Source organism: Chroicocephalus ridibundus, chromosome 7 (assembly GCF_963924245.1).
Source record: "Chroicocephalus ridibundus chromosome 7, bChrRid1.1, whole genome shotgun sequence".
In the NCBI taxonomy this organism is placed as follows: domain Eukaryota; kingdom Metazoa; phylum Chordata; class Aves; order Charadriiformes; family Laridae; genus Chroicocephalus; species Chroicocephalus ridibundus.
In genome coordinates this window covers 33982090-34006572 of record NC_086290.1, presented here as the reverse complement: position 1 = coordinate 34006572, position 24483 = coordinate 33982090, and the positions used below count along the sequence as shown (strand labels likewise).

Here is a 24483-nt window from a genome sequence, read left to right as displayed (position 1 = left end):
TCACGAGCCACCGCCCAATTCCTACCTGTTTCAGAGCTCTCTTTTGGCTAGTCTCTCAAAACTCTTTTTTTCAGCCCTCCACGCTCTCTGTTGGCACTTGCTTGGTCCTATCTTGCAGAACTACTGAAGAAATGAAGATGGCAAGCCATCTGTAATACAAGCAATATTATTAAATGAGAAAGCACTAGAAATAGACTAGAATGCACATGTTACTCTCCAAGGGAACAGTTCAGCAATAAAGACTTCAAGAAGTTCCAGCTGTTTTCACCTAATAAGTTTTAGAGTAAAGCACAATGACGAAAGGTCACTTATTTCCTTTCCTAACAAATTAGTACCTTCATAAACCAAAGGGTCCCAAGTTGCTGTTGCGCCACCCCAAGACCCCAACAAAAACTTAGGCCTTGAAAGGTAGGGTGGAATTTTCTTACATGCTGAACAGCTAAAGAATCTCACATTTATGTAAAACATCAGAGAGAAGGCAGCTAACAACAGCGCATTGAACTTGCTAAGATGGAACTTAAATGACTCAACTTGAATCAAGGACTCTCCAAACAACATGCCTGATAACAAAAGGTAGTAGTTGGCTATCTTATAAACACACAATAATGTATAATACTGCCAGAATGATTTAAACTTGTGGTTTATGTGGTTTACTGTCAGATATCATGACATTTTTCTTTTTAATACGCGCACAGAAAAAAAAAATACAAATTAAGAAATAAAATGCTTTTCTTATCTCAAGCTGAAGCATTTCCTTTGTCATACACACTCTTAGAAATTGCCTCATCTCTGGTGCCGGGGACATTACCTTCCTAGCTCTTTATAGTAATTATAGCATGGCCTATAAATATTATTTGGCTTTTTATACAGCCATACATGCTAAAAAACATACTAAATATGATCAATATGCATAATTTGCGCAACTGATTTTACATATACCATTTACAATAATCTGCTTAACTTCTGAAAATTTAACAAGCTAACCCATCCCCACAACCAGGATAGTGTGGGTGAAGCAAAAACAGGAAGAAGCAATTAAACAGTACGATTTCCATGAAAATAAACTGCCACTACTACAACCATCAGCCAGACTACAGCTGCATTATTGCATGACAAAGATACACACATTAACTACAGTTTGTACGTTTTTCTTATTTATTCAAAAGCTAAGGGATGACAAAAAGGGTTAAAATGTTTTATGCCACCTATTTATTACATGAACAAATACTTAAACCAAAGGGACTCGTTTTACAAGCCCCCTGTCCAAAAACCACACACAAATTAGTTTTTATACACAAATGTTTATTTCTCAAATAAACTTCCCCTTTAAACACAAGGAATGAAATCTAAATCTTCATAAAGATGAATCCGAAACAAAATCCCTCCAGTACATTGTAATCACTGTTTTCTTGGTCACTACTGGCTTTAACTGTTTAACATCAAAAAACAAGGACATATTTAAAAAAATCATGCTACTGGATTCCTAGCTCTGCCTCTGACCAGCTCTATACTGATCTCCAGTATTTTAAAATTTTACATCATCAAATCTGAAGCGTTTAATTGAAGAACAGCTGTGCATTAAACACAAACAATGGAACAAGAAGATTATAAGATGTAATCAAGTTCATAGCGAATATAGGTGTTCTTTTCATCGTTATAAATTCTTGGATAATGTGCTATCAGAGCATCCTGTGATCCGATGTAGATTGAATTATAGATCTTCCAATAAACATCTCTGACTTTCCTGGCAGGGTGAAACAAACCCTAGAAAACAGAACAGAACAGAGTTTGTTAAAAGCTTAAGGATTAAATTCAGTAACAGACAAGTTTTGCACAATAAGCATTTTAAAAAGCAATTATAGTAACTAACACTACTTCTAACAAAGAAGGTACGCTAGATGCGTCGTTCCCAATTTTTCTGACTATCTAAACTAGCAAGTAGTAACAAAGTATTATGTAGAGACAGTTTCTTATCTTTTTTTTCTGCAGGGAGAAATTTCACTGAATTTATTTCTTATTCTGTATTCTTTTAAAATAAAAATTAAAACCTGCTGCAGTGTATTTAGTTTCAACTAAGTCTTATCTTCGGTTCTGCTAATTGTGATTTGTGCAGAAAGTGCTAGATAGGAATACATTAGATAAACTACTATTTAAAAAAAGAGCAGAATATGAAAGCTCTAGAAAAAGTTCTATATAATAAGAATATACAATTAGTATTTGCAAAAAACTATACTGTGCAAGAGACTTTTTCACCGTCCTATTCATGTCATCTTTATGCTGAGGCCCCTCACATAAAAAAAACAACACACAATGAAATCACAGTGAAATTCCGTATCTGCAAATAATAAAATGCTGTCACACCTTCTCTACATTGATCTGCATTACATTCATCCTTGCTTCCCACTAGTTATGCGAGTTTGGATTCTATAGCCAATGCAGCAAGAATTGTTATGTGCAATTACCCAGAAAAGGAGCCTTCAAGATTTTACCACCACACACACATTTACAGAAGCTGAGCTGACTAGTGTTGATGTAATGGTATAAATTCTGATCAAAGCACTGGTTTCTAGTGCTTCCCTCTTGCACAGTTTTAAATGTCTTAGTATTTTTCTCAGCTAATGACAAATAATGTTGATTCAATATTAAGCCTATACTCATTCATTTATCTTACTTGTTAGTTGCTCTCATAATCCCTTGCACTATTAGTTTATTCCCCAGTCATTAGCGTCCTCAAAATTTGTGAGATGCTTCCATTTTACAAGTTAGAATGCCAGGATATTTTAGCCAATTCGTATTCTAAGTGAAGTGCCACTTCTATGCAAGTCCCTCAATGTAATCAGCTATCTCACTATACCAAAATCTCTGTTTACCGCATATTTCAATTATTGAAATCCTTGGTACAGAATGGCATGTTTAAAGAATACTTTAATAGAGACAAAAAGCCACACTTTTCCTTTGCTGCAAGTCATCTTCAGTTGACTTTTTTGTCTCCTGGAAAGAAGTCCTGCCTGATAATTGCTGTCTCTGCTATCCCAGCAAACACAAGGACATACCTGTAAACAATACTGCAGCATTCTGCAGGGACCGATAGCAACTCTGAGGCCTTCCAGAGCCCCCATAACTGCCTGAATGACGTGAGGAGAGGTTTCAAACACATTAGGCCATACGTAATTTAACAAATGATTAAGAGAGTCTTCACAGCCAAACCCATAAACACCAAGAGACATATGTTGCACCACGGCACTGGCTGTTTGTCTGTGTACAAGATCCCTGCAAAGAGATCAATGGGCTGTTAATAAATCATACTTAGAAGCAACATGATTGGACAAGCGTAATATTTCAGTAACACTTTTTTTTTAAAGCACTAATATATACTTTTAACCATACTGACTGACAGCAAGAGGCAGAGTAACAAAAATCAGTAAATTGAAAAAAGATGAGTTTTCTGACAAATTACTGCACTCTTAATTCCACAGCCAAAGTACTAACAATAGAAGTTATCAAAAGCAGTTTGAATGTAAGAAGTCTTGGCTCACTTAAGATGCTTGTATCATTTTAATATTCAAAAGTATTAGTAAAATAGGGGTATATGATATGAATTATTTGCAGACAATGGCTTCCAAATTATGCTGGTCTCTTAACATCTTTAGCAAATAAGGACAATACGCGTATTTGCTATCGTTAAGACCTAGCTATATACTTAAAATATATGACTAACTGTAACTGCATGGCTAACTGATAGAAAGTAGTGCACTCACCTGTCCATTAAAGCATCTTCAAGCAACGGTGTAACAGCGTAGATGTAATCTTTTCCCATCTCGCCAATGTATTCAAACAGGAAAGAAAGAGATTTTAACACACCATTCTGGACATTCAGTTCTGGAACTCTGTATTCATTCATGAGTGCAGGCAGCACTGTGAAAGGTGAGCATGTTTCAGCTACAATAGCAATTGCTACTGTAGTACATACTCTGTTCTGCCTTTCCTGTACTTTCAAGTTGTTTAGCAGTGTAGCCAATACATCGTGAGGTCTGGAAGAGATAACATGCACATCCACGTCAACAGATTCAGTGAGAATTTGGATAAAATAAGTTGAGTTTCAAACAGCAAGTGGCAGAAAAGCATGGCCTAGCCCTCAAAAAAGTTTAGGTAACTAGGAAACAACGTAAGCCCCAAAACTGTAAACCAGCTTAAGCAACCGCACAATCTTATTTTCATAACCAACGTTTTTTACTTTCTGTAGACTTCGCTTCTTTCCTGCCTTCTGTTCTTCCTCTTGTAAACTCTGGAGGATAGCAGTAGCCTCCCCACTATTACTCTGATCCCACAGGTAATTACAAAGTCGTATAAAACCACACACATTGACAGAAATAGGCAATGTCCTGTATAGATAAATGCAGTTATGGCATTCCTTGGTTACGTACTGTATGTACATTAAGTCAGTAATCAGTCACTTATTTAAGAATATGCATAAAGATGGGAACTGTGCTTCCTTCTATAATCTGCCACTACGCAGTAACACCTTAGTGGCAAAAAAATCCTTTGCAAATCAATAAAAGTATTAATTTGGGGAAAAAGAAGAGAAGAGAGATTGAGTACTTAAAGGAGAGCTTATAAAAGAATACAGAGAGGGTCTGAATGCATACCACGGTATCAAAAATCCATGAGACAAACAGCCCTTACTACCAAATTAGTCTAACCTTGCTAGTCTTCAAGTTTAGTTCCTAAGTGCAGCACCCCATGCTAATGTAGAATAGGTGTCTGTATTCTCCTTCTACAAAATGAGTAAAATCAAGTCTACACATTTACCATGTTAAATGTAGAGAGTTCAGAATATTTCTCACCAGAAAACTCACAACCATCACGTTAAGTAACTGTGTGTAGAAGCAGATTAGCATTAAAACAACTCACCCAATAGCTTTTGCAATATAACCAAAAGTGTTCACTGTGGCTCTTCGGATAGCCTTCTTGTGAGCTTTTAATAATTCAAGCAATTCAAAGCAGATCCTCATCCATTCTCTTGCAGAAACATATTCTGCACCTCTGAAAGAGAATAAAATGAGTTACCTCTTCAGTGATGTTAGTAAAACCACATAAACTGCAGCACCTATTAATTTGCTATCAATAAAGGTATACTGCTTAAGCAATTTCCTCCATTAGGCATCTGTTAACATTAGATCCTCACTGGTTTACAATGTATCAAAATTTATTATATTGTGTGCATTCTAAGTGTGCATAAGTGGACAACATACGTCTTACAAAGTGTTTGCAAAATAATATAGTTATAATGCGTTCCATAGACTGTCTACTAAATATCTCATCTTAAGCTTCGTGCACAACTTAAGAAATAACAAGATACAACAATAAATACCCAGATGCAAAAGCTGGTACTCAATTTTAGCTTTTGCTACAATACTTGCCCACACAGAGGGTCAAATATTTTATCATTAGTCAGCTTACCTGTCTGCAATACGCCCAACAAGATCAATACAGTTTTCCTGTACTTTCTCATGTCTGTTCTTCAAAATAGGTGTAAGTCGCGGCAGCAGATCTTTGATCGGTGGTGTCATCTTGTGCATACCTATTGAAATCAAAGAGGCATATTTAGTTTTATAATGCCTTTTCATTGTGCTCTTGGACAGCCATGTTATCAATACACAAACGTACCTATAACATTCACAATAGCCTTAAGCGCTCCAAGTATGCTGCCCAGTACTTCGGGATATTCTTCACCCAGGTACTCATACAGCACAACACCCAAGTGTCCCATCAGTTTTTCCTACAAGCAAGTAAAAAGATTCAGAAGTTAATTTTTTTTTCCCCCTCTCATTACTATGACATACTACAGCAAACTTGGTAGAAGTCAACACCATACCTCTTGACAAGTCTTCATGACAACTGCAGTACGAGAGATCAGGTCAGCAGCCTGTTGCCTAACTTTAGCTGATTTGTTGTTCAAACGCCACAAAACTGTACCACAGATTTGTGGCAAGTAGGGTTTTACTCTTTTGCCCAGAGCATTAACCACTGTGCCAAAACCATTCAGCATCACAGAATCCTGAGTGTAAAAAACAACAAAGGAAAATCAGACCAACAAGAACACTACATTACATTTTAATTAAAGCTGACATCATCTAAAACTGCTATTAAAATGCTAACATTCCAGAGCTCGTTTCTGGAGTTCATTGATAGGAGCACTGACACCTAAAAAAGAATTCTAAAAATCTAACTTAGAAGCATACATTTCTGTATAACTAACAGTGAGCTGGCTTACAATTAAAGTGAGCCAAATACATAATACCCTTGGCCATACCTCTGTGGTCTGTTCCTGGAAGGCGTACAAGATGCCATCAATAAGTTGTTCTTCCAGTTTATGATCAATGTCTGCAGCTCCCAGATTTCCCATTATCTTCTCAATTGTTTCCATGACCATTTTCCTGTACTGCTCAGCCTCATCTTTCAGATCATCCACAATTCTAGAAATAATTTCTGCTGCTCCAACTTTATTTGCCAGCTCCACAGTTGTATCAACCAACTGAAATATACAAATGTTAGGTAAGCAGGCATTGTTAAAATCTACTTTCTACAACTTGAAAACAATTTCCCTAGTCTGAAGAGGAGAAACAGTATCATGCATGTTAAGTCCACTACAAACAACTGTTTTTACCTTTAGAATAATCATCCAATGTTTTAAACAACACAAATGGGGTGAACTGCCCCACCTTGCAACTGATGTAGACTCATATTCACAGATGTAAAATGTCTTGATAGCCTCCTAAGAACCCGTGAATCTTCTAGCTATGCAACTTCTGAATCACTAGTCCAAACAAAATTCATTTTCAGGACATACAAGACAAAATTAAGCATCTAGCCTGAATGAACATGTGGATTTTGTTCCACTTTAAATAATATTCCAACTAAGAAAAAAAAATACCTGTCTGTAATTTCTTCTGTCCAATGCCATTCTGTGCTGCCAGAAGTGTTTGAAAAAAGGTGGCAAGATTTCTGTTTTAATATAGTTTGCTTCCACACCATCCGTACCACAACATTGCTTTACCACCTGATAGGAAATAAAAATCCAACAATTTTAATTCTGTGCAGGGTTTGGGGTGGGCTTTCTTTTTGGTTTGTTTTTTTGTAAGAAAAGGAAAGATATACATATTCAATATTAATGCTAAACAATCATTCTGACATACCTTCAACACAATTTTTTTCATCTCTTCATCAGGAGACTGGAACTCTCTGATAAGGATAAGCATGACTTCTCTGGTATAATAGTTTGCATACTCAGCATCCATGAGTGGAATCAGGTAACCAATAGCCTTCAAAAACGCAGCCAAACCCTATTTAAATGCAGAAATATGTCTCTAATGAGTTACAGAAGATATACATCCATTTCAGTTAAATTAAAGAAAGTATTTTAGATATACCTTTCCTCTGTGTTGACGTATACCCTTCCATAAAGGCTTCAGAACAGAATCAAATGACTCAATACCATAGGGGGTAGCTGCCTCAGCCAAAGCAGCAATAGCCAAAGCACTGATGGTGCGAACTTTCTGCTGCTCATCCACCAGACCTGCAAGAGAATAGCGTTTAATACACTTCTTGTGACACAAGTTCAAAATAACAAAAACAGAGCGGCAGTATAAAAAGGACTAACTTATTTTCAGGAAAACTGAACCACTATTCCTCTTTCAGAGCCAGCTGAACTGTTTCTCAAAAGAACACACAAAACAAGGACCTTACTATCACTGTGCCTCACTGGGGTATGAAAATTTTCCCCAAACATAAAGTGAATTGAAAAAAAAGTATCTTTGCCTGGGAGAGCAGAACTTACCATGTTCAATAATTTCAACCAAGCTCCTGAGATGAGGCAAGATAGCACAACCCATAAGAATAGCAATCTGCTGTACAATCTTGATGCCAGTGTGCCTAGCTTGCCAGGACTTTTTGCTTTTACACACAGCTTTCAAGAAGGGTAACAGGGAAGGAATGCCCAAAGCAGAGGCAACAACAGCAAAGGCTCGAGCTGTTGTATTTCGGACATATTCATCCATGTTATCAATATCAGGTCGCATTGTGGAGATCATTGTTGCCAAACCAGCAGCCTGAAGGAAAAACATACAAAACATACCAACTGGATTTATGAACAGCACAGTTAATTCTTCTGCCATGCCTACAAACATGCAGCTATATGTAAGATAACTTGGTGCCTCAATGAAGGACAGAACTTTACCTTAGCCAAGTTTGAAATAATTTCTCTGCCTTCCACTCTAGCATAGTAGTCTTCATCAATCAGCAGCGGTTCAATGACAACAAGGATCTGAAGAATATTAACAAATTAATATTTCCTTCCATTAATACTTTTAGTAGTATTTCTGGCCCTACTGGATTCCAACAGAAATGATTCTATTGATCCAAGCTTAAAGCTTTACGATGACTGGAAAAAAACTGAGTCTATTATGCTGTTTTTACAGCTCTGTCTGTAAAGGATCTGTCCCAGAGACACTGCCTAGATCCGATCAGATCCCCTTTCCCAACCCAATGTGTGCATATGACATTTTTACATTATGCCTTAATACTACAAAGCCCACACTCTGATTACACTACAAGAACTTAAATTTTGGTTTAAGAAGAAATATGAAAGCAAATTAAGTTAAAAAAACATGGTATCATCCTCTTCTGATATGCAAATAAAATATACACTTCGCCCAGCAATGATCAGAAAAAGCAAGTCAAAGATGAAATAGTAAACTTCAACAGACCTTGTGGACATATGGTCGGACCAAGTCATCCAGTTTGTAAAGAATCCTGTCGATGACTTTGACAAGCAAGTGACGCTCCTGATCTTCAAGTGTCGGTGACATGAGCAGGGGCAGAATCTGATTAAACAACGGCCCTGCTCCAAATTCCCGAGCTTTATCAGTAATTTGTCTCAATGCAGCCTAAACAAAACCAAACAGCTTATCAGTTAAACTAAGGAAACAACACTGGACAAGCACAAAACAGGTAGACAATAACCAAGTTAAAACATAATTCACTGTAACCATAAGCTTCAAAATACTTGCTCCTACCACTGCAAAACTACTTCAAACAATTTTACACTGATCTGTTTAAAAATGAATGCGAAACACCCTGATGTTAGCTTCCAGATGTTCAATTTAAAAAAAAAAATCCTTCTGGTCTAACATTAAGAATGGCTCCATCTAAAAAGTAGCTTGTACAGCACTTACTTGCATCCAGTCAGCTTGGTATTATGATCAATTTACAGAAAACTGTGCAGAGAAGACTGCTGAAGTATTGCAAAATGTGTAATGCTGAAACTTAACTAAGAGCTACACTGCTAATTTGAGTGGAAGCAGCACAATCTAGAAAATTACAAAGCCCTGTAAGCAAAAAGCACTATAAATCTATTTTCTCATAACTGTAAAAAAGAAAAAAAATATATAAGCCATATATTATTTAGTGACTTACATTACTGTACAAAGAGCAGCAATACTAAATTACATGGAATGACAAAGAGCCAAACAGATGTAGAAGAGGAAGAATGCACTAAACAGATACAAAAGTTTAGGATATTATCTTAAAGAGAATCCCATGGGCAACTGAAACTAAAACTGAAAACAAATGCAGATTTTTTAAAAAATGGAATTACATAAATGTACCTGACAATTCATCTTACCTTTCTCATGGGAGGTGTGCCATTCTTTATTTTCAAAAGTAATTTCATTATTTTTCTCTCCTTCTGTTCTTCAGGACTCAAAGTTGATTCATCAACATCAACCTACAAATAATTACAGACAAATAAAAAAGCATTGCTACATATTCAAAAGAAATCAGGAAACTTTAATCAGAATGAATGAAATCTCACTTACCAGCAGTTTATCAAAGTATTGGATATCATCTGGTTTTAAGAATGGAAGATTGCCAGAGGGCTGGTCATTAACACTCTTCATAGTCCGGTCTTCTGTCTGCATGTGGAATCCAGTCATACCACCCAAAGGTGTCGGAGTTGCTGTAAGCTTACGAGCTGGAGTGCGAATAGGTACATAACCAGCTGGTGGGGGAAGAACCTACAGAAGAACAAACAAAATGTAACTTATCACAACAGATACAAAGAGAGGAAGGCATCAGATACAAAACATTATGAAACTTCTGTTTTACTTGTTTGGGGATTTGTGTGAGTGTTATCGCATACTTTAGATCCCATGTTCACAGCAATACAAGTTAATTGACGATGACAGTCTGTATTCATGCTTATCCTGTACCGATGTTATTTCCTAAGAAAGCTCACTTCCATTGCTGAGAGCTTGGATAATAAACTTTGAAGTCTCTTTACAAAGTATTAAAGAAGCACTTCAATATCTGTATCAACACAGCATACTTGCTGACTTAGAATTTTTGACTTTCTTCTATGTTTTTCCACATCAGGACACAGTATTTTTATCAGTCCATTCAGAGGTCATTTCTGGCCTTGACAGGCATTCCCAACATTGAGAAGCAGAGGAGCACCTGGCCTTTGATATCGCCTTCAGCTCTCCCTTTCTAATGGATTTACAATAAATCAGCAACGAAATCGAACAAATGTCTACAATCAATAATCAATACTTAATGTGAAACATTTTACTTCTGGGAAAACTTAGGTTAAAAAAACCCATAAAACTCAGTGTCCCCTAGCAGAAAAAAAACCCATCATGGTCTCCTGTATTTTAATCCATATAAATTACCTTATATCCTTCTGGAAACATAGCATCCAACTCTTCATCAGAAAGTGGTCTGTTTCTCTCATCAATTTCCCTTTCCCAACGCCAAGCCTGCAGCTGTTCTGGAGTCATGCTCATGATATGACCTATACTCAAATTAATAAAAAAAATTTTTTAAAGGATTTTAAAAAATTATCTTCTGCATGCAGGAGATGACTTGTTTACTTAACCATTAAATGCTCTCCTGAGCCAAAGTTTCCATAGTACTTGAAATCTGTAGCCATTAAGATATCAAACTTTTAGAGAGCCTTTTATCATTTTTCACCAACTAAACTGAACAGGAACTGACATATAACCTTAGTCTCGATTCCCCCTACAGAACTGAGCTGCCACGGGCATTAAAAATGGTAAACTGAGCATATACTGACTATTTTCATACAGGCAGGAGAACGTGCTAGGCAGAAGTCTATTTCAAAATGCAATATAAAGGTAAATGCTTCCATTTCCACAGAAGAAAGTGAAGCCTTAGAGAATGGACTGGGCCTACCTGGTGTAGGAGTTGCCATGTTCATAGCTGGTGTACCAATGGGTGTTTTGCCAGGTGTCAGAACAGGAGTGCTGCCGCCCATCTGGCTAGCAGGTGTTTCATCCCATCGTGACTTTCTTTTACTTGCTCCTGGGGTTGGTGTCTCACCAATGGAGTCACCACCTCGATCTGTACGAGGTGTCTCAGCCCATCCACTGCCATGTCCCGGCGTATCTACAGAAAAACAAGACAATTTTTGCAGAAAGCTGAACAGCATATACTCCAACCACAGTATCAATATCCAAACCCATTTTCAATATCTCGACCTCATTTCTACACAAACGAACAAGTATCAAACAAACAAATACACTAGGCAAGAAGTAAAGACTACTTTCATGAACACTGAAAAAACACAGACATTACACTAAAAACATCCATAGAACTTCATTTTATGAAAACAAGTACATCATCTTCTAGCTGAATCTTGGCATAAATAGAAAAAATTCTAAAAAATACAAGAGATACTCTAGAAATTGGACAAAGTACTCCACGTACTCCCTTGGTAAAAACATTAAGGAACAATGGTGTTTCATTGTTCTCTGACACATACGCCTAATTCAAATTAGGCAGGTGCGCAAATGCTTCCCAAATTTGTTTTAATGCTCATCACTTCAAAAAAATTTAACAGCTCAAAACCACCACACAAACATATCACAAAAGGCAATTCAACATGACCTCCTTTACTATGTACTTTACCCATTAAAATCCCAACCTGCAGCAGTCACTAAATATACCACAAAAATTTGATTCAATTTTTGAGCCAAGCTGCTTTCACAGATTGAATTCAGCTAACAGCCAGAACTCAATGTTACTCAGACAAAAACATCACTTCACATCAACCACTAGATGTCAGAATACAATTACTTCTTGCCCGACTTCCGAGTCTACTGTTTACTTAAGGTGAAAAAGTCCTGTACAATTAACCATCCAAAACTTATTATGCACTTTACAGTTCGCCATAAATACCTCTTTCTGTTTTAGGTGTTTCATCCCATCGGTTTTTACGTGCACTGGAAGTGGCACCTCCATGACCTGGTGTTGCATGACCAGGCGTATCCCGTCCAGGTGTTGCGGCTCCTGCTGGTGTATGGCTGGGAGTCGGATCCCATATTTTTGAGCCTGGGGTGGCACCAGGAGTTTCACTACCCTTTGCACGGCCTGGAGTTTCATCCCATCGCAGAGATGGTGTGTGTCCAGGAGTCTATACAAGACAAAACCAAAAGTATGAATACCTCTTTTAATATATAGTAAAAGATTGCTAGTTACTCTTTTTTAGTAGAGTAAGAAACTTCTGAAATTTAGAGTAAGAAACTTTAGTAGAGTAAGAAACTTCTGAAATTTAAGAGGATTAGCATCAATAATATCTTCTGTAGATAAACTGATGAACACAGGGATTATTACCTCTGCTTGATCCCAACTGGATAATTTTTTAGGTGTAGCACCAGGAGTCTGATCAGCTGTCTGATCCCAACGCCGTTTGCGTTTTGAAGGTGGCTGAGATGCAGCTCCATTGACGACTTTAAGCTCTCCAGCTTTAGCTTTTTCAGCTAGTTGTTGCCTAATCTCCCTCTATTCAAGGGCACAAAAAGACAAACATAAGAAACAGATTTTTCTCAGAAGGCCTCTTCAGATGACACCTTTAAAAGAGATTTTAGAGCTGTATCGTATCTTTTTATGCTATATTTTGAGGTTTTGTTCAAATAACATGCAATTAGTTACTGTTTTAATTTCAAGCTCATTCTCTTTTCAAATTCTTTTATACTGACCGAGCAGCTACGTGTTTGGGGAAGCTCTTTTTAAATTCATTTCCTGTAAAAGCCATTATTACAACAAATACAAACACATAGAGAATTTTGAGTGCGATCAGTTTCTGTCACTTATATGTATGCCTTAAAATCATTCCATATCCATTTCAAACAAGTTCCACTTTAGTAAAATAAAGGTGGATCAGTTAGAAAATGCATTCATGTGAGTTTTATCCCATGACATGAAAAAGCACTGAATTTCTTATTTAAAATTCTGAGATTACATTATTAAAACAGCACGCTAACCCACACTGTTTTGCACTTAAAAGACATCCATAAACAGTGCAGTAAGATTGTCAAAATTATGAACTAATTCCTCAATTAAGGTAAGTCAAGTAGGGTAAATCGATGTAAATCTACTGGAACTACAAGATCTCGCTCCAATTAATAAGATGGCATTGTAGGAACATAAGAAATTTGATGATATTACCAATATCTTCTTACCTATTAAAATGAGTCATGAATTTAATAACCATGAATAAAGCACGTACTTTTACTTTTTTTTTTAATTTGAAACCAAATGTCAACCTTACACGAGTTCTTAGTGGTACAACATCTGTTGTAAGTGCTTCAACAAAAGCCTTTTAAAACCTCCCTGGATCCCCTTTACACAGAGCTCACAAAAACAAACATCTCTTGACACCGAATACCCATCAGTGACTGTCAGTTTTTGTCTCTCATCCTCTGAAAGAAAATTAATAACAGAAAGTCCAAGAGCTATAAAAAAAAAATCCAGATTAAAATATATTGAGACTATTTCTCCCACCGTTATTTAGGTATTGTATAAAACGGATGTTTCTGAAAAAGTTAATCTTCAAATTCTACTGATGTTCAAAACATGAAGAACAAGATTTTGCAAAGAAAAGGACTTTCAAGTCAAGACAAAAAGTCAAGAGAATTTACATTCCCACTTTCTTAACATGCTTTCAAAGGCTGTAAAATGAAACTAAGTTCAAGTGGAAAAGCCTCCCCTCCACACACCTCTTCTTTTGTTAAATGTTGTTCACGCATAACATCCATGTATGTTCTGGCATTCATTTTAGGATCTGGTGTCTTCCCTCCTGCGGAAGAGAACAGCAACAGGAATGGAGCACAATGAGTACAGGATAAGCAGAAACTATTGACTTCTTCTATTGTCCTGCTCTAATATTATATTATTCCATGATCATTTAATTTTACTTTTTGATTGAAAATTTTTAAAATTACATGTATCTTACGTTTATTCAGTTTGCTGATCAATTTAACCTGTTTGAACACAAACATAACTACTGCAGTTTCAAACAAATATTTTAAAGCCGATATAAATGATAAAATGACAACACAGTTAAGAGTCTTCAGAAGTGATGGGTTCCTGGGTTGCTAATCCGGAATACGTACACTTTCGTGCCTTTGTCTCCATCAGCAGTTCTGACTTCAAGCAGCAGAATAGAAGCCTAGAAAATTATCTCTTTACCATTAGTAACACTTTGGAAAGATATTTATATTCAAAACATTACCTTGTGTAAGCTGTTAAATCCTAGTTGTTATCTGACTATAAATAACTATTGCATACCTAAGTAATGTTTAAAATGTTTTACCATAAAGACCCATTTATAAGTTTGACAAATTTGGACATGTCTCCCAGATCTTCTACTGTCATATTGTAAAAGGGCTTCATTTAAAAAAAAATAAGAACCAAAACAAAAAACCCCCAAAAAATCTTTCATGACACTTTCCCCCTCTTTTCTTCTCAAGGTACAATTGTGATTGGGAGCTGAATGCAATACAGTACATATACCACCACAATGATACTCACAGGTAATGGGTTTTGTATACCATATGTTGTTTTATGCTGTGTATCTTGCGTTAATTAAATTTTTAAACACTTTACAAGAAGCCCAACTTTATGAAAACGAGACTTGTCAAGAAAAACACTTTTCTTTAAGAAAAATGTGCAGATTCGCTATACAAGTGTTATAGCATTATAATTTAGGGAAAAAAATAAACTTCTTAAACATTTCTATGCTGAAGATCATTGCCCAATTGGCTGTGTCATTCTGACACTAGCTTTGATAGGACTTTCCTTTGGAATACTTTTTCACCATAATCTACACAGGATGTGTTGAACTGCACCCTTAAGAATGCAGACAGGACTGGCATATAGCAGTACTGCTGTAGGAAAGAAATTAAGGACAGTTAGTATGGGCCTGTGAATTCTGACAATACATGTTTATATCAATTACAATTAAGCAAGTAAAATAATTAATATGCCTATTAATTCATGCAGGCTGAAATTCTAATTTGTAAAACCTGCAAAATAGCTACTAATTTTAAGCCAACAGGCACCTTATTGCCACATGTGAAACTCACTCACCTCAAGAAACTGTCAGACCCACTAATACCCCTTTTTCCTGACTTGCATTCTAAAATTATCAGAACAGACTTGAACTATAAATAGTATCAAAGTCTTATATATGCTTTTGTTTCCTTTAGCTATACCACCTAAGTTTACATAGGATGGTAAGAATTAGGTGCTCTATTTTGAGAATAGCATTTCAAAAGCAGTAACCCTGTAAATCTATGACTTGGAATGAAAACTTTCAAGGTACTGAAAGAATTTGAGCACTCAATACACAAAGCATAATGCACAACCCAAAACAAAATGAAAAGAGAAACCTTTAACCCTTTGTGTTTCTATGGCAATGGCTCATTATTTTCTTGTCCTTCTACCTGGAAAGAAAACTTGTATTATAAAGATGAAGAATATGGCATCTAGGTTTTCAACCAAATCTCTATGAAAAGGGGATGTTTAAAACAAAACTAAGTTTATAAGCATGCCAACAGAAATCAAAGGGCTAAAGACAATTAAAGACAACAAATTTCATAAAGGGTATAGGAAAGTCAAAATAAATTACCATCTGCAAAAGGATCAAGACGCTCAGGGGAAATTATCATCATCCGCCTGTGCTTTTTGTACTCATCTTCCCGATCTGCAATCTTTTGAGGACGGTGTTCTGCAAAAGGATCATACTAAAAACCAAAAAAAGCTTGTTAGTCACCTATGCATGAAGAACAATATGAAAAGTGTCTGGTGACCATAAGACTGTATTAATTTTCAGTATTACTAAGAAGGCCTACTTTATTTTTAATCTCAAGTACGCAGGAACATCAAAACACTATGCTAATATAAATTTTACTTCTGTTAACCGGATTATTTTTTTTAAACATGGAATTTCTTATGAAATAAAGTAGCAAATTCTTGTCAGAAGTTTGTTCACTTGTTAGCAAAGTGCTTCATGCTGTCAAACTTTTCCCTTCATTTTGTGGGAGGACTTAATGCTACTTCCTATGCCTTTGAATTTCACAGAAAAATGCTCCAAGAATATAAAACCTAAGTCATTATATTTTCTTTACAAAAATAGAAGTAAAAAGGATATTAAGTTTCACAGTTATTTTCATTTTTGAAGTATCTGACCTACCAAAAAAACCTTTTTAATAGTTTTGCGTACATGCCCACCTTACTTTTACATGCAGAAGTGCCGATTTTTAATCACCCTGTGGAATTCTAAACTAAAGCAGTAACAAAGCTTACAGCAAAATTAAAATACCATAGCTCTTTAGATACATCTTGTATTTCCAGAAGACAAGACCTGATCTCGAAATACTTCAACACTTTTTTTCCCCAATACCTACAACAGTATTTATTGTGCCTTCAATTAAGATGTACCTGTTCGGTAGATTGTGGTATGTCATTAAGCAATGCCACTGGAGCATGGTACCCTGGCTTCTTCTGGCCAAGCAAACTTGTAGAAGGGTAGTCATCATCATCCTGTCAGTAAAAAGACATGGCGAATATGTCATGTTGCTATTATATTTAGATAAAATAATGTCAAATTCACACACTGTGGTCATTGAAAAGACGAAAATGGAAAACTAGAATAGTTAATTCCAAATTTTAGGAAGCTTTTTCATATAGTTAATTACTCCTAAACTGATGAATCAGATAAACCTACCCACATCACCAAAAAGATATCTTTTTCTTCACAAGACAAGTATTCTGCAATATGCTACATTCAATCAAGTATGCTGTCTACACTAGTTATACAAAAAGTCCGTATTTCATATTAGCACTATTGATACAGCTCCTTAGTTGGCAGCAAAAACTGGTGCACAAAAATTCAAACCATTTTTTCTTAAAAGCCAACCAGACACAGAACAAAGCTTCAATAAATAACACTATAAAAAAGCTTCAGAAACAATTCTCAGAAAAATTCAGGAATATATTAATGTTAATTTAGTTATAACTTCTCAATCACAATGGCAATAACAAGTATTCAGAATGTGCAAGATGCTTTTGCCATTTCCTCATATCAGCGGTCACTTTCTGTGCAATAATTTATAGCAACCCAAGAGAAAAACTGCTCTTAAAACTATGAACTAATTTCAGTGACACCCTGTAGTGGAAATTTTTAATTAAAGAATTCTTAGAAGTCTGAGAATGACACATAGTACATCACTAAAAAAAAAAATAAAAATCAACTAGTACTAAACTGAACACAACAATCTTCCTCTTAAAAATACAATTCACCCAGTGTAATATGTAGTTGCCTATGTATTTATGGTCAGAACTGCAGTTTCTGACTGCTCCTGCAACAGAAAATATGGTCAAATATTTAATATTAGAAATTAACACAAAGAAATCCTACAAATATTTAATATTAGAAATTAACGCAAAGAAATCCTACAAGCAGAAGACATAAGGAGAATACAATATAGTGGAAAAGCCAATTCTCAAAAATTGCTCTGAAATTTGAAATGAAGTAGAAATAGGAACCTTAAAATAGTTACTTGAGTTTGTTGGTCCAAGTCTTATTAATTTTTTTTTTCACAATAATTTTTCTTCTTGGCAGCAACAACAGAACAAAGTTAATTATTCTAGTCAAGGCTAACACTGACTAAGTGCCAGGCCACAACTTCTTGCCTCCTGCTTGGGCCTACATGACTTTAAAAGCACAATTCATGAAGTACAAGCCAGACTTAGAACTCAGGAGCTTCCCAGATAGCCATATTTGGCCCAGTATGGCTTTAAAGACAGCAACTGCTGTTAAAAATTACTCAAAATTAATTCCAAAATACTTAGAATACATGCCCTAAACAAACAATTAATAAAATCACTTACATCTTCCAATTCAGTTGCTGCAATAGAAGTGACGTATCCAGCAAACCTGCTGTCACTGCCACCATAAATTTCTTGATCATAATATCCTGTGGAATCAAGGCCTACTCCTTGTGCTTCATCAAGAGCAGGCTTCTTCCCTTGAATTTCTCGAATTTGTGCTTCAATATCTAGGGTAGAGACACAAAAAAAAAAAAAAAAAATCAGGCCTTTTTTTACACATACACACAAAACGTAATATTCATGTTACTATCAAAATGTAATACTTGTGTTACTACATACAGCCAACGGAGATTTTCACCGAATTTAAAAGATTATCTCTAAAGAAATAAACAAATATGACACATAAAACTATAAAACCCACACTCATAAGTAACTTTTCCTTAAGTTGTAACATTATCCAGCACATACTACTTCAATTGTATGGCCTAAAGCAAACCCTAATATATCTCATCTTCCAACAGAGATAACAGAGAAGGTAATTTACACCACAGTAACATTTCTCAACACTACACTAACCAACACTTTCCCAACGAATGTAATCCTCTCATTAAAAAAGCCTTTCAAAATGTTATCACCAATTAACAAACCAATTTTGATAATTTAAACAAATCTGTTCAAAAGAGCTACTGCATGAGTTGTCAAAACTGAGAACATTTAACAAAACCACACTGTATTGCGTTATCAAACAAATTGCAAAGCTCTATTATATTTGAACAAAAAAAAAGAGAAACAACTCTAATATGACACTGGATACCAAGTTAGCAAAAAAAAAAAAAAAGTTAGAAACTCTGGCAACTCAAATGTTATTTACTTATGACTATTCCTGCCTGCATCACCATCTTTGAGGAGTCTACTATTCTTCTGGATAAAAGCTTACCCTTCAAACAGGACGAATGGGAGCTTTGTCATTCTTTTAACGTATTAGGGTCTAACTTTAATTAACTCTGGTGGCCATGTTTGACCTTAGGAATTTGGTATTTTTGGAAAGAACATGAACTTGTTAGCCCAGAAAACAAGGAACCAAATTAAACCATGCTTTCCTCCTACCTGTTGTAATGCAACAAGAAAGCAAGTTACAGTAATCCAGCTGTCTTCAACAAATATAGTTGTGATGTAGGTATATTAAGGTACAGCTAACTCCACAAAAAATTTTACTGTTTCCATCTGAATTTTATTTTATTTGATTCAATAGATATGCAACGACAATTATCCATACAATGGGAATTTCAGTAGATCAAACAATTGGTTTTCATGGCCAAAAAAATACCCAAGAGCTGCATTTCATGGCTGGAGGAATACCAAGGATCATGCTTGAGCAGGAGTGTTGGACTACATGGTCTCAAAAGTTCCTTCCAACCTCAACAATTCTGTGATTCATCCTCTCCCATCTAAGCTGGTATTGCCTGCTACATTAACTTGAGGGAAATCTGCCAATTTACAAAAGCTACAGGAAATTCTATTTACAAATACTCGTAAATCTTGACTAGTCACTAGTTTTTTACTATTGTTGCTCGTTTCTCTTTTTCAGGATTAATAGATTTCACAAGGTTTTCCCACCGAGATACCTTGCAAAAGACACTATACTACAACATCTGCTAACAAACCTGGCAAAAATTAAAATTAGAATACTTTTTTTTTTAATGTAAGATTATTGATAATACAAATTATTGGACCTAAGACATAAAGGGGGGTGGGCGGGTTGCTGATTTTTGGTTGGTGTACCGTACAAAGGCATGTTTTCTACAGAGGTAACTGAACACATAGTTTTACCTGACAAATCTTTGCTACACAGCTATGAGTGAGAATAGCAGAATAAAGTGTTCATATACAACCTGCAGGACTGGCAGAAACACTGACTTCACTTTAAGCACAGTAAACCTGACCGCAAATCTGCAGTGGTTTAGTGGGGAAAGAAAGAAACAGCAGAAGCATGTGTCTAAACTCATCAACAGTCTAATGCATAGAAGATACATCATGGTAGCTGATAAGGACAATCTTGCTCCAGCCACTAAAGGGCTTCCATCAAACTTTTGCAGATATGTAGAAAAGGGTGACTTGGACAGTCACCTCTGCCTTAGAGAAACTCATGGTGTCTGCCTTGAACTCATGAGAAGCCGAAACTTGACAAAGGCCTTACACTGCTGGCCATGATCACCTGCTGAATCCTGCCCCAAGGTAGATTTAGCTCCCTCTAAAATCCTGCACAGCACAGGGGACTCCAATGAGTCCAGAACTGAAGACCCGTTGCTCCTCAATACGTTACTTCCTAGAGAAGCAGTCGAAAGAAACTACTGCTGAATGAGGGATCCCTGTCTCACCCACAGAGGTCTCTGATCATCTTCAGAGGCATACCACATGTATCTTGTTTACCAATGTCATCCTAAGGTATTCCATTTCTGTGAAGTCGCCCCATGGCATGGTTATGGAACTGATACAACTCAAATACTTTTCTCACTTTTTTTTTTTTTAGTTATTTCTGTTTCTTCCAAAGAACAGATCCAAGTTCCTGACTCCTCTTGCAGCCTGGTGCAATGCAGCACTTGGGTGAAAGCGAATACCTGAAGCTTCCACTGCTATCAAGGACAACATTAGTAACACCAAGCGCTTTTATGACAATGACAGTGTTTCGAATTTCCTAAGAACAGTTACTAGAACAACACACTGCCTCTTTAGTAAGTCCTGATTGTGCATCCATAGCTGTAAGCAACTTCACCACAAAAAAAGCCTACAGATCTTGCCTACAATGCAAAAGCCTTTCCATCATCTGTCCACCAAATCAACCTGACCATACAGCTCAGACAACCCACCGGTAAGTACCCTGCCACGCAGGATGGGCCACAGAGATTTGCTTGTGCGTAGGCTTCCACCACTACCACCATCAACAGAATCTATTAAACAACTGTGGGATTTCTGCAGCAAAAGCATTAATTAAAAAATATTTTCCTATCAATAATTCTTACCAACACTTTACATACTAAGGCCTTGTTCTCTCATTTTATTTTAAAAATAGCTATACTTACTGAAGAGGTTACAGATCTCATCTATTATTGGCCCTCTCCTTTAAATTACAACTGTTTGCAGACTAAGAAGCATTCTCATTTTCTTACAGAAAAACCTACTGTGTTAACCATACCATAAAAGAAAGTCTGCATAGAGTCTACAGGGTTAACAAACCCCCACTTGCGGCCACCAAAATTTTCAACTAATGTCATGCAGTCTCTAAATCCTAGTTTAAATTAAGCACTCTGAAGAGAACATGCGTTTGACATGCCATAAAACCGTTTTAACCAGGTCTATAAGGTTTGAATCCAGAGGTAGCCTGATTGCCAGTTTAGGAAAGCATCACATATTTAGCTGGAAAAGACTATTTTGACATTAAAGATGTGTTTACCTTCCTTGATCAAGCTCACACCCTATATAACAAAGCACTTAAATACAAATCAAATTAAGAAAGAGTAATCACAGAGCTTAAAAATACATTGTGTAAAGCAAAGTACGTGTTTGATGATTTAATCAACCAGGACATAAACAGACTTCAGTCAGAGAAACAATAAAGGGAGTGGAATTAAAAAAAAAAAGGGGGGGGGGGGGGCGGGGCAGAGGGGGATAGTATCCTAGTGGTTATTCCTTTTTCTGTACTTTACATGATTTAATATATTTTGGTATTTTAAAAGAAGTAACTTTAACTTGCACAGTTGATTTGTAACATACCATAGATGTTGAATATTATTAAAGTCAACATATTTGAATTTGAAGTTACTGAAAATCCAGCTCATAGCCAGATCATGATAGCCTTTCTCTAAATATACACTCCATTACCATACATGTAGCTCCACTTGAAACGTTTGCACTGTAAGAAATTATTCAGCATGAAAAAAGAAGAATCAGACTCTGTACTGAAGCACTATTTTAAAGCATAAATAGCTCCTGTGTTTTCATGCCTTATCACATTTTTGCACATTTAGCTTGCCCTGTGCAGCTCTATTTCTAGTTACTTTAGCACTCTCATACATGTTATGTCTCTCTATTCTGTTTGGAGATCTCCATTCTTTTCTGAGCCAGAAAAGAACTGATGCAAATTTAAAACTACCTTCGATAGAATTCAACACTCAAGCTTTTATTGAGGCTTTATAAGCCGCAATTTAAAACTCTACTTTTCTTTAGCCTAAAACAAAGAGTTCCCCCTTAAGCTATGTAACTGAAACAATCTCAAACTGTTTTGAGATCTCCTTCAAGTTGTGTCTTGAACACATCAATCAACAAGTACTTAAACAGTACAAAGATGTGAAAAATCTTCTAAGACAATTTAGTAACAAACAACTCAATTTGGAAAATCAGTCAGCAACTGAAAAAAGTAAGAAAGAACTCAGACGAAAAATAATCAAGCTGTTCATCTAATACCTCCATGTTTGGAAAGATCATACCCAGTTATACATAATTTTTTATTTAACTACCTACACCCTCCCCTTAAAAACCTGTTCTTATACAACACTAATCAAAACACATGCAACTGGAAGCACGTCAATGTCTTCATTAAATTCAATGGACCATCATTTGCTTCGATATATAAGCAATTTAATTAAAAAAAAAAATCAGAAATTCTATTATTTTATTATTTAAAGCTTTTTAGGTAATATGAGAGGCAAAGCACTGTGATGCGTAACACTCACTTGGGTAGTTATCTCACACAAGCCTTACGCGTGTCACAGCATATAAACCCAAGACAAGACAATTTCTGTGATTCTACAAAAGCGTTCTAAAATGCTAAAAAATCAAATTTAATTAAAAAAAAAAAGGTGAAATTAAGTTTTTCTTAATCCATAAACTCAAATTCCATCTGCAGTGTTAAAGATTACCTTAACCTCACTTCCACGGTAGATAATACCTCTCCATTTGAAATTTTTTTCCAGTGCAAAACTTACCACCCCCAAAAGCACTGAATACCTGGGCTTCCTGCCTACCTCACAGTGTACAACCACTGTCCAGAGGTAGTTTTTGATTAGTGAATTACAGCTGTAAATTCTGTGTGTAAATGTGTACAGCTGTAAATGCTGTGTAAAACACAACAGATCACCCATCATATACAGAAACATGGGTAAAAACACAAAAGCAAAAAACACTGAAGCAGTACAATTCAGAAAATTATTCTGCCTTGCCTGAAGATATTTAAGAGCAGGGCAAGCCACAGACATCGTCCAAGAAGAAAGCTTTGATTCATGCTGTAAAGAGCTGGAAGCACTAGCGAACACAGTGCACCTCCGAGAATAACAACATACTGCCCATGAAAGCCCTCGCTCATTAAACCGCTCAGAAACCAGTTTTCCTACGTAAACACACAGCCGGCAGGAAGTCTTCGTGCTAAAATGGCAGTTGAAACGCTTGAGACCTCACAGCCGCTTTTTCCCCTCCTTCGGGGCACTTTTCTCAGTACGCACCACACGGCGACACGATGCTTAGTAACAGCTCGGGCCACCCTGGCTTCCAGCGGGCAACACCCTCCCTCTCTGGCCTCCTGTTTGCTGCGGACCCAGGCCAAGAAACGCGTGTTATCGACGTTAACGATGTGAAACCGAGGAGGCGGACACGCGATTTTTACTGAACGCCTGTCGAGGGCTCGACGCGAGCGCCAGGGGCGGGGGGGACCAAGGCCGCGGGGGCGAGGAGCGGCCCACGGGCGGCCTCCCGTGGAAGCGCTGCCTGGCCTCGGCTCCGTACCGGCAGGCGGGATCCCGGCAGGGAGCCGTGCCCCAGCGGCGCCGCCAGCCCCGTCAGCAAAACCGGAGCTAACCGACGCCGTCCCCCCTCATCCCCCAGCCGGGTCTGGCTACCGACACCCGTTCCCCCCACGCGTGGACAGCGAGAGCCCCCCCTCCAGTCAGGTTCGCCCCCGCAGCCCCGCCCCCGCAGCCCCCGAGCGGGAGGCGGCGGCCCGGCCATGGCGGTGACACAAGCGAAGACGCCATTACAAACAGGCCCGGCCCGCCCGCCGCGGGGCGAACCCGCCCGGCCCCCGCCTGCGGAGCCGGGCCTGACGCTGCCCGGAGTCGGAGAGAAACGCAGCCGAAAGACAACGGCCGAGGGCGCGGATGCAGAGGGGACGCCACTACGGGTGTTTTTCGGTTTTTTTACCTTCGTGGGTCTTGGCGATCTTCGCCATTTTGTCCAGAGCGAACAACGCCGAGGCGGAACTGGCGCGGCCCCGCCACTTCCGCTACAAGGGGGGGCGGTGAG

At 37.3% G+C, this 24483-nt stretch overlaps 1 protein-coding gene across 3 annotated transcripts; it reads right to left on the bottom strand.

The window, feature by feature from the left end:
• Positions 1 to 1137: 1137 nt before the first annotated feature.
• On the bottom strand, positions 1138 to 24483 carry SF3B1 (splicing factor 3b subunit 1). 3 transcript variants are annotated; one of them, XM_063341027.1, is made up of 25 exons: positions 24382 to 24483; positions 18253 to 18419; positions 16801 to 16902; positions 15989 to 16103; positions 14076 to 14155; positions 12691 to 12858; positions 12256 to 12490; positions 11251 to 11463; positions 10728 to 10849; positions 9876 to 10073; positions 9683 to 9784; positions 8766 to 8945; positions 8237 to 8323; positions 7838 to 8108; positions 7431 to 7576; positions 7197 to 7343; positions 6935 to 7060; positions 6314 to 6535; positions 5876 to 6058; positions 5668 to 5779; positions 5461 to 5581; positions 4912 to 5043; positions 3759 to 4031; positions 3054 to 3270; positions 1138 to 1764 (listed from the first exon to the last, which is right to left on the bottom strand). In XM_063341027.1, exons 1-25 carry the CDS (start codon positions 24407 to 24409, stop codon positions 1606 to 1608), a joined length of 3906 nt encoding a protein of 1301 aa, XP_063197097.1. In that variant the 5' UTR covers positions 24410 to 24483; the 3' UTR covers positions 1138 to 1605. The 3 variants fall into 3 exon arrangements, 2 of the variants coding, with proteins under 2 accessions (XP_063197097.1, XP_063197098.1); XM_063341028.1 differs by lacking the exons at positions 15989 to 16103; positions 16801 to 16902; positions 18253 to 18419; positions 24382 to 24483 and adding an exon at positions 14472 to 15227; XR_010071932.1 differs by lacking the exons at positions 1138 to 1764; positions 3054 to 3270; positions 3759 to 4031; ... (14 more) ...; positions 11251 to 11463; positions 12256 to 12490 and adding an exon at positions 14472 to 14527 and having other exon boundaries at positions 12796 to 12858.